Source organism: Saimiri boliviensis, chromosome 1 (assembly GCF_048565385.1).
Source record: "Saimiri boliviensis isolate mSaiBol1 chromosome 1, mSaiBol1.pri, whole genome shotgun sequence".
In the NCBI taxonomy this organism is placed as follows: domain Eukaryota; kingdom Metazoa; phylum Chordata; class Mammalia; order Primates; family Cebidae; genus Saimiri; species Saimiri boliviensis.
In genome coordinates, this window is record NC_133449.1 from 141,577,051 (window position 1) to 141,587,140 (window position 10,090).

The 10,090-nt window shown below is 47.9% G+C and overlaps 1 protein-coding gene across 1 annotated transcript in view; it reads right to left on the reverse strand.

Annotated features, from left to right (window-relative positions):
- COG8 (component of oligomeric golgi complex 8) overlaps positions 1-10,087 on the reverse strand; it is a 12,656-nt gene extending 2,569 nt beyond the window's left edge. The window contains 5 exon segments of the mRNA XM_003939974.4: positions 757-925; positions 3,677-4,504; positions 6,284-6,491; positions 9,617-10,045; positions 10,047-10,087. Of these exon segments, the coding sequence (XP_003940023.3) occupies positions 757-925; positions 3,677-4,504; positions 6,284-6,491; positions 9,617-10,045; positions 10,047-10,072 (1,660 nt within the window). The 5' untranslated portion in view covers positions 10,073-10,087.
- Between the last annotated feature and the right edge of the window lie 3 nt (positions 10,088-10,090).

The following is a 10,090-nucleotide window of genomic DNA, read 5'->3' on the forward strand; positions in this document are numbered from 1 at the left end:
GAGCCACCGCGCCCGGCCTGTTTGTATTTTTAATGGAGACGGTGTTTCACTGTTATCCAGGCTGGTCTCAAACTCCAATCCTCAGGTGATCCACTCGCCTCAGCTTCCCAAAGTGCTGGGATTACGGGCGTTTGCCACTGCGGCCAGCTATAGTTCAATACATCAAAAACCACCTTTGTCATAGGGAATGGGAAGCTATACTGTGAAGCAGAAGCAGCAGCAACGCAGGGCACGGGCAGCAGGAACCTCAGGCAGCACCAATGGAAAAGTGGAGGGCAGCCAGGCTTCGCAGGTGTGATGTACTGACCCACTGCCCTTTGGGAAGCTGCGCCTCAACCAAGCCCCTCTCCCATCACAAGGGGACGAGGACGTGAAAGTGAACTGGAAAAAAGACTTTAAAAACACTTTCTAAAAACAAAACAAAACCCTTTCCCTGGACATTTCACAGAAATGGAATCATACATATATGGTTATTTTGTGACTGGCTTCTTCCACTTAGCCAGATACAGCCACATAATGTATGATTCCATTTCTATGAAATGTCCAGAAAAGGAAAATCTATAGTAACAGAGAGTAGGCTGCCAGGGGCTAAGGATGCTGTCGAAGAGTGACACCAGTGTGCATGAAGGATCTTTCTGGAGTGATGGAAATGTTCTAAAATTGGACACATTTACTAAAAAACACTGACTTACACAACTGGGTGAATTATTTCGTATCTCAAATACACAACAGTAGGGCAGTTTACAAAATTCTTACCTAAAGTCTGTGCTATCTGAGCTGGTGGAAAAAGGACCTGGAGACAGCGATTTAAATATGGAACGAGGTCTTCCAGGAAGACAGTGCAGAACTGGACGAAGAGCTCTTGCTCCCCGCTGCTGAAGGCAGCCTCTTCAGCCCGATGAAAGGCCAGGATTATTTTAGTTACCTAAGAGACAAGGACACTGTCAATCACTGGGACAGCCTATCACCACTGGCAGTGCATGAAACTAGGCCAAAAAAAAAAAAAAAAGAAAGAAAGAAAGGTGTAGCCCTCAAGTTTTCCTGAACAAGGTAATTTAACACAGTACACAAGTTTTCCTGAATAAAGTAATTTAACAGAGTACATTATATTACTATCTCATTTAAACTCAGAATTACGGTCAGTCTCCACAGTTCTGTCACTTCACTGATGTAAAGCTCAGACCCAAATTGTTACATTACAGGTGTAGTTTCCAGTTCCAATGGAGAAGTGTCATAGAATTATAGAAAATACATAGTTTTTTGTTTTTAGAGACAGGAATTTGCTCTGTCACCTATGCTGGAGTGCAGTGGCACAATCAAGGCACATGGTAGCTTCAAATTCTTGGGCTGAAGGAATTTGATACTCCCACCTCAGCCTCTCAAGTACCTGGGACTACAGGGGTGCACCATCATGCCTGCCTAAGTTTTACAATTTTTTCTAGAGATAGGGTATTGCTTTGTTACTCAGGCTGGTCTAGAGCTCCTGTCTTCATAGATCCTGCCTCAGCCTCTCAAAGTGTTGGCATTACAGGCATGAGCCACTGCACCTGGCCCAATACATGGTTCTTGACTTCCACTGAGGATCCACCATGAGCACGTAAATGTGCTGGAGCACAGGAAAATGAAGCAAAACTATACAAGGTTTCTACTAAGGCCCCTGAGGCCCCAGAAAGCTGGAACCACTGGAAAACTGCAAGAAAACAGCTAGGAAAGTGAGGTTCCAAATGTTGAGAGTAAATTCTGACATGTGTGATGTATCACATTGTTTGCTGAGGGCAGCAGCAAGGAAAGCCTAGTCCGCCCCCCAAAGCAGAAAACTGCTCAAAGTATTATAAAACAGTAACCAATATGAGTATGTCCCACACCAGATGAATTCGTGTTTTTTTGTTTTTTTTTTTTTTTTGAGATGAAGTTTTGCTCTTGTTACCCAGGCTGGAGTGCAATGGCGCGATCTCAGCTCACCGCAACCTCTGCCTCCTGGGTTCGGGCAATTCTCCTGCCTCCGCCTCCTGAGTAGCTGGGATTACAGGCACGCGCCACCATGCCCAGCTAATTTTTTTGTATTTTTAGTAGAGACGGGGTTTCACCATGTTGACCAGGATGGTCTTGATCTCTTGACCTCGTGATCCACCCGCCTCGGCCTCTCAAAGTGCTGAGATGACAGGCTTGAGCCACCGCACCCGGCTTTTTTTTTTTTTTTTTTTTTTTTTTAACACAGGATATGTGACTCCTTTGTTCCCTCGTAAAGTATGCTTTCTAGTTTTATCTTTAACCTATAGCAAACATTCACTAGCTGCCTCATTAGTTTACCTTTAACCAATGAAAGAACACAGGGCATCCACTTGTAAAACTTGTCACTGGAATGTAAGAAATAAATACGTGGGTCAGAGTCTGCTCTGGGCTCTCAGCTGGAAATGCTGTGAGACCCCTGATGCTGCGTACTGTGAACCCACCTTTTACTACTTCTTCTTCTTTTTTTTTTTTTAAAGAGACAAGGTTTCTCCATGTTGGTCAGGCTGGTCTCAAACTCCCAACCTCAGGTGATCCACCAGCCTTGGCCTCCCAAAGTGCTGGGATTACAGGCGTGGGCCACCACACCTGGCCTACTTTCTGTCTCTGTGTCTGTTTCTTAATTCCTTCAGCACTGACTGCATTGGGGTCTGCACAGCTGCACGCCCGGCCTAAGACATATTTTTAAATAAAAATTAAAAAAGAATATGCCAAAGGTGAAGGGTTTTGCAGATGTAATTAAAGTCCCTAATCATCTGACTTAATCCAATGAATCTTTTAAAAGGAGGTACCTAAGGCCGGGCACAGTGGCTCATGCCTATAATCCCAGCACTTTGGGAGGCCAAAGCAGGCAGATCACGAGGTCAAGAGATCGAGACCATCCTAGTCAACATGGTGAAACCCTGTCTCTACTAAAAATGCCAAAAAAAATTAGCTAGGCATGGTGGCGCACACCTGTAGTCCCAGCACCTCGGGAGGCTGAGGCAGGAGAATTGCTTGAACCCAGGAGATGGAGGTTGCAGTGAGCCGAGATCGCGCCATTGCACTCCAGCCTGGGTAACGAGCGAAACTCTGTCTCAAAAAAAAAAAAAAAGGTACCTAAATGGAGACTCAAGCAAGAGAGAAGCTCTCCTGCCGTCCTTGAGGAAGCTAACAACCATGTTGTCAGTTGCCTATGGAGTGGACAGCCTCTAGGAGCTGAGTCTTCAGTTCTATAATTGCAAGCAACAGACCCCTGCTAACTTGAACAAGTTTGAAATGGAGCCCCAACCTCCAGGTGAGAACATAGGCCAGCCAACACCTTGATGGCAACCCCATAGAACTCCGAGCAGAGAGGACCCAGTTGCACTGTGCCTGGACTCCTGACCCACCAAAACCGGGAGGTAATAAATGTGTTACTGGAAGCTACTAAGTTTGTGTGAATTTATTACACAGCACTAGAAAGCTAATACATGCATTACTGAATTGTGACTACAGGTGAGCCACTTCATGAACTGTCCTAGATCCCATGAAGGGCAACTGGCCAAAGCTTCTCAACCAGAAGAACCTCTAAAACCACACTAGACCTTTCCATGTCAGCAGGCACCAGACTTTGTTATTACAAAATTCTGGCCACCCATTATCAAAGGCAGCCCAGGGTAGCAGAAAACCAACAGAATGTGCTCACCTTGGCAAGGGCATCTTCCAAGGCCCCAGTCACGTCCTGCGCTAGGGCTACAGGGCAGCAGAGGCGCAGATCATTGAAGGCGACCAGAATATTGTTGAGGAAGCAGGCGAGGGGGGGGAAATCTAGAAGCACCATTGGTGGCTGCAGTGTCCCTGGCTGAGTGGCTGGCACAGCAGTAGGCATGTTACTGCTGCCCAGGATGGCTGGAGCTGAGATGAGAGTGTAGGAGTTCATTTCATCCTGGAATTTCTCCACTGTTTGTTGAATTGCTTCCTGGAAAGTGCGGATGGCCACCCGCTGGAAAACAGGAGCTAACTGGCCTCGGAAATCAGCTCCCACCCGGCTGAAGGACAGCCCAAAGTACATGCACTGGCCCAGCAGAGAGTCCAGGCGGCTGCCTATGCCCCGGTAAAGGTCAGTCTCCAGCACCTGCAGGAACTGTGAGACTTTCTGTAGCACCCAGCCGTGGAAGATGGCACTCTCATTCACAGTGTGCTCACCCGTGACAGGGGGCAGCAGTGGGTCCTCGTCTGAGAATATGGCACGGTACTGGGTGATGATGTCAAAGAGATGGACACGGCAGGCCTCAATGGTTTTTGTGATATGGAAATAGGGATCATCATTAGGAATGGCAGTCAGGATGGACCGGAGCCAAGCATCCCGTGCCTGAAGAAACTTCACCCTCAGCTCGGCCTCAGTGAAGACGTCCATGCGCCACAGGTAGCCAATGACACGGAGGCAGGCGGGGAGCTGGATATTGGTCCTCAGTTGCTGGATCAGCTGGCTCAGCATCAGCTGCATGGACTGGCGCACTTCGTTCACGATGCCCTGACAATACAGAGTGTCACACTGCGCTGGGAAGGATGCGCTGTAGAACCCATTCCCCTGACCCTCAAGACTGCAGATCAACATTCTCATGGCTTTCCTGAAATACGAAGTAATTTCCTAAAGCTGATGCCTGTAGATTCACCAACAAAGATCTGGTTGGGTAACTTTCTTACTTAAAAAGCTTAAAGCCGGGCGCGGTGGCTCAAGCCTGTAATCCCAGCACTTTGGGAGGCCAAGGCGGGTGGATCACGAGGTCGAGAGATCGAGACCATCCTGGTCAACATGGTGAAACCCCGTCTCTACTAAAAGTGCAAAAAATTAGCTGGGCATGGTGGCACGTGCCTGTAATCCCAGCTACTCAGGAGGCTGAGGCAGGAGAATTGCCTGAGCCCAGGAGGCGGAGGTTGCGGTGAGCCGAGATCGTGCCATTGCACTCCAGCCTGGGTAACAAGGGCGAAACTCCGTCTCAAAAAAAAAAAAAAAAAAAAAAAAAAAAAGCTTAAAACCCGGCCAGGCACAGTCGCTTATGCCTATAATCCTAGCACTTTGGGCAGGCAGATCACTTGAGGTCAGGAGTTCCAGACCAGTCTGGCCAACATGGTGAAAACTCGTCTCTACTAAAAATATAAGAATTAGCTAGCTGTGGTGATGCATGCCTGTAATCCCAGCTACTCTGGAGGTGGAGGCAGGAGAATCACTTGAACCCAAGAGATGAAGGTTGCAGTGAACTGAGGTTGCACCACTGCACCCCAGCCTGGGCAACAGAGTGAGACTCTGCCTCAGAAAAAAAAAAGGCTTAAAACCCTCCAGTGACTGCCTACTACAATCAAGAAAATTCCAAGCACTCACTGGGACTTACACAGCCTACCTGGTTCTCCAGTTTCATCTGCTTCCTAATGCTCTCCCACTGCTACAGTCCACTCACCCTGACTGCCTCTGTATCCCATAAACACTTCAACTCTGTCCACTTCGGCCTCTCTACTTTGTTGTTCACACTTTCTGGTTGCTCTCTCCCCAGATCTTGTGGGCTGGCTCATTCTTCTCATTTAGGTCTCAGCTTAAATGTTACCTCCCCAGAAAAGTCTTTCTTAATCACCCTACCTAAAGAAACCTACCCTAGACTCCCTCTACTTATTCCCTGTTTTTGTTTTTTTTTTTTTTTTGGAGTCACTTAACATTATCTCAAATGGTATTATTTATTTGTTTCTTTGTCAATTACCAGACTTCATGTAAGCTTCATGAGAGCCAAGGCCACATTGTATCCCCAGCATATAGAGCAGTGCTTGGCACATGATTAAAAAGTATTTTGAGGCCGGGCGCGGTGGCTCAAGCTTTTAATCCCAGCACTTTGGGAGGCCGAGGCGGGTGGATCACGAGGTCGAGAGATCGAGACCATCCTGGTCAACATGGTGAAACCCCGTCTCTACTAAAAATACAAAAAATTAGCTGGGCATGGTGGCACGTGCCTGTAATCCCAGCTACTCAGGAGGCTGAGGCAGGAGAATTGCCTGAACCCAGGAGGCGGAGGTTGCGGTGAGCCGAGATCGCGCCATTGTACTCCAGCCTGGGTAACAAGAGCGAAACTCCGTCTCAAAAAAAAAAAAAAAAAAGTATTTTGAATGAATGAATGCATGGATCAATGTTTTATGTTCAGGCATGCCTGGCTGGCAGAAACTGATGTGAAACATTCAAGGATTTCTACCTAAAGCTTCAGTCCTGACCACAGAATAAATGATTATAAGAACATTACTTTGAGTCCTCTCTGGGTAAGTTGGCTACCTGGATGACAGGGATGGAAGAGTATTTCCTCTCCAGTCGGCGTACATAGGCTGAGAGCTCCAGGGCCTCTTCATAATAACTGTTCCGGACACAGGTATCCATGAGCTGAGGAATCTCTAGTATTTCCAGGATTTCTGTGTGCCGGTTTAGGGTCAAGCTATTCATCCGGCGGTTGGAGCTGATCTCTTCGGCTTCCTTCACAAAGTTCCTAGTAAAAATTAGAAGAATGTTGGGCCTTCACTGCTCTGTACTCAAACCTTAGCTACAGTTACCAAGCACCTGCTATGAACATTGGGCTGGATGATCTACCTGATTTATTCCTCACACCCCACCTATAAGGTAAGTACTATTATACCTGAGGAAATTTTTTTTTTCTTTTTTTTTTTTTTGAGATGGAGTTTTGCTGTTGTTACCCAGTTTGGAGTGCAATGGCGCGATCTCAGCTCACCACAACCTCCGCCTCCTGGGTTCAAGCAATTCTCCTGCCTCAGCCTTCCGAGTGGCTGGGACCACGGGCACGCGCCACCACACCCAGCTAATTTTTTGTATTTTTAGTAGAGACAGAGTTTCACCATGTTGACCAGGATGGTCTCCATCTCTTGACCTCGTGATCCACCCACCTCAGCCTCCCAAAGTGCTGGGATTATAGGCGTTAGCCACCGCTCCTGGCCCACACCTGAGGAAATTTTTGATCCCAGAGAGGTTAAGCAACTTGTTCCAAAACATACAACTATAAATCTAACAGATCTAAATCCAGATATGCCACTTGCTGGCTGTGGCAAGGTATTTGGCCTCTCTGAACCTACTTCCTCATTGGTAAAACAGCATATAGGGCCAGGCGCAGTGGCTCACACCTATAATCCTAGCACTTTTTTGGAACCCAAGGCAGGCAGATCACTTGAGGCCAGGAGTTCAAGTGAAACTCCATCTCTACTAAAAATACAAAAAATTAGCCAGGTGTGGTGGCATGTGCCTGTAGACCCAGCTACTTGGTAGGCTGAAGCAGGAGAATCATTTGAACCCAGGATGCGGAGGCTGCAGTGAGCTGAGATCACATCACTTCACTCCAGTCTGGGTGACGGAGCAAGACTCTCTCCAAAAATAAATAAATAAATAAAATTATACAGGACCCTCCTCATAAGGGTGTAAGAACTAAATGAAATGATGTGTGTGAAGCATTTAACACAGAACCTGACACAGAACCAATGTATCAGAGTAAAAATTGTAAACGAGAAACAGAGTTAAATATTTAACAACAGCTATCATTATTTTCATAATGAAGCACTAAGTAGCCTAGAATCCAAAACCTTTCCCCATATTCCCCCAGGTTTTCACCTTCTCCTATGCTAATGTTCAACCATAGTTCCTGTCACAGTCTACTTTCAACATTTCTTCTCTGTATTTGCAGAGACCTGCTTTATCAAGTTACGTATCTATTCTGGAGCATGGAAGAGTACAAAAGCTGCTGTCAAATGTCCAAAGGCTCAACAGAAAAATTAAACTTTAGGCCAGGCACTGGCCTGTAATTCCAGCACTTCAGGAGGCCGATGTGGGCGGGACATCTGAGGTCGAGAGTTCAAGACCACCTTAACCAACATGGAGAAACCCCATCTCTACTAAAAATACAAAATTAGCTGGGCATGGTGGCGTGCACCTGTAGTCCCAGCTACTTGGGAGGCTGAGGCAGGAGAATCACTTGAACTTGGGAGGCAGAGGTTGCAGTGAGCTTAGACAGAGCCATTGCACTCTAGCCTGGGTAACAAGAGTGAAACTCCGTCAAAGTGAAAAGAAAAATAAAAATTAAACTTTAATAATGAAAGGCTGGAAGGCAGAACTATGGATAACGGACAGGATCTATGAAGACAGAATATGACTCAAAAAGGACTTTTTTTTTTTTTGGCGACAGTCTCGCTCTGTCGTCAGGCTAGAGTGCTGTGGCACAATCTCAGCTCACTGCAACCTCTGCCTCCCAAGTTCAAGCGATTCCCCTGCCTCAGCCTCCCGAATAGCTGGGACTACATACGGCATGTACCACCATGCCCAGCTAATTTTTGTATTTTTAGTAAAGACAGGGTTTCAGTATGTTAGCCAAGATGGTCTCAATCTCTTGACCTCGTGATCCGCCTGCCTAAGCCTCCCAAAGTGCTGTGATTACAGGTATTAGCCACCGTGCCTTTTTTTTTTTTTTTTTTTTGAGACAGAGTTTTACTGTGTCATCCAGTCTGGAATGCAGTGGCACAATCACAGCCCCACAGCTGCCTCAACCTCCCAGACTGGAATGCAGTGGCGCAATCACGGCTCACTGCAGCCTCAATCTCCCGGGCCCAAGTGATCCTCCCACCTCAGCCTCCTGAGTAGCTGGGACTACAGGCGCATGCCATCATGCCCAGCTATTTTTTTTACTTTGTAGAGACAAGGTTTTGCCATGTTGGCCAAGCTGCTCTCGAACTCCTGGGTTCAAGCGTCTGGTTCCCAAAGTGCTGGGATTACAGGCTGAGCCATCACACCCAGCCATCCAAAAGGAGAGACTCTTTGATATTTGATGCCCTCAAATGGGAGGATGTCCTTGTCAGCTTCCTGTCAATGGAAGTTTTGAAGCAGATGACCTCCGTACTTGTTTTGTATAAAAAAAGTACATGAATGTGCAGATATATTCAGCTCACACCTATAATGTCAATTATGTCAGACGCGGTAATAAGAGCTTTGCATGAATCCTTTTTTTTTTAGTGCTCACAACAGCCCTTCAAGGGAGGGACGTGCTCCTGGGTATCCAGTTCTGAATTCGAACCCTCCTAGTAGTGTCCTTAGATGTCACTAATCTCTGTCTTGACTAGCTCATATGTAAAATGGAAATAACACAGCCGGGTGCAGTGGCTCACACCTGTAATCCCAGCACTTTGGGAGATGAGGCAGGTGGATCACGAGGTCAGGAGTTCGAGACCATCCTGGCCAACATGGTGAAACCCAGTCTCTACTAAAAACACAAAAAAATTAGCTGGGCGTGGTTGCATGCGCCTGTGGTCCCGCTACTCAGGAGGCAGAGGCAGGAGAATCACCTGAAGCCGGGAGGTTGAGGCTGCAGTGACCTGAGATCGCGCCACTGCACTCCAGCCTGGCGACAGAGCGAGACTCTATCTCAAAAAAAGTGTGTGGGGGGCGGGAGGGAAGGCGAATAGCAGTGCCTACCTTGAAGGCTGTTTTGAGGTTTAAATGCATTAGTAAGGGGATCAGCAGAGAGCCTCGACGTGGTAAACGCTTTGTGTTAGCTATTTCTACCATCTTAAACGTCAGCTTTTACAGTTAAAAGCCCCTTTAGCGCCAGGCGCGTCGCACCTGCAGCTCTGCTGGAAGCTGGGCAAGCGGTCGAGCAGGCGGCCGAGCGACGCCTCCACGTCTCCAAAGAGGCGGTGGATGCGCTCGGTGCACTCGGCGCCACGGATGAAGGTCTTGTAGTTGGCGAAGGCCAAGTCGCGCGTCTGCTGCAGCAGCTGAGCCCGCTCCTCCGCTAGGCGCTCGGGCTCGCGCCGCAGCCGCTCCAGCCCCGAGCCGCTCAACTCCCGGAGATAGCGGCCTACATCGGGCCGCTCGCGCCACTGGGCTTCCGGGAAGCGGTCCCGGAACAGCGATGCCAGGAGCCCTTCATCCTCCACCTCTCCGAGAGCCGCCGCCGTGGCCGTGGCTGACGATGAGCTAATCGCCGTCGCCGCCATCTTCCCCGCAGCCACGTCACTTCCCCTCCTAACCACCGAGAGCGCAAACTCAATTTAGGACAGGAAGTAACAGGCACATTTCCGGTCTTTATGTTTT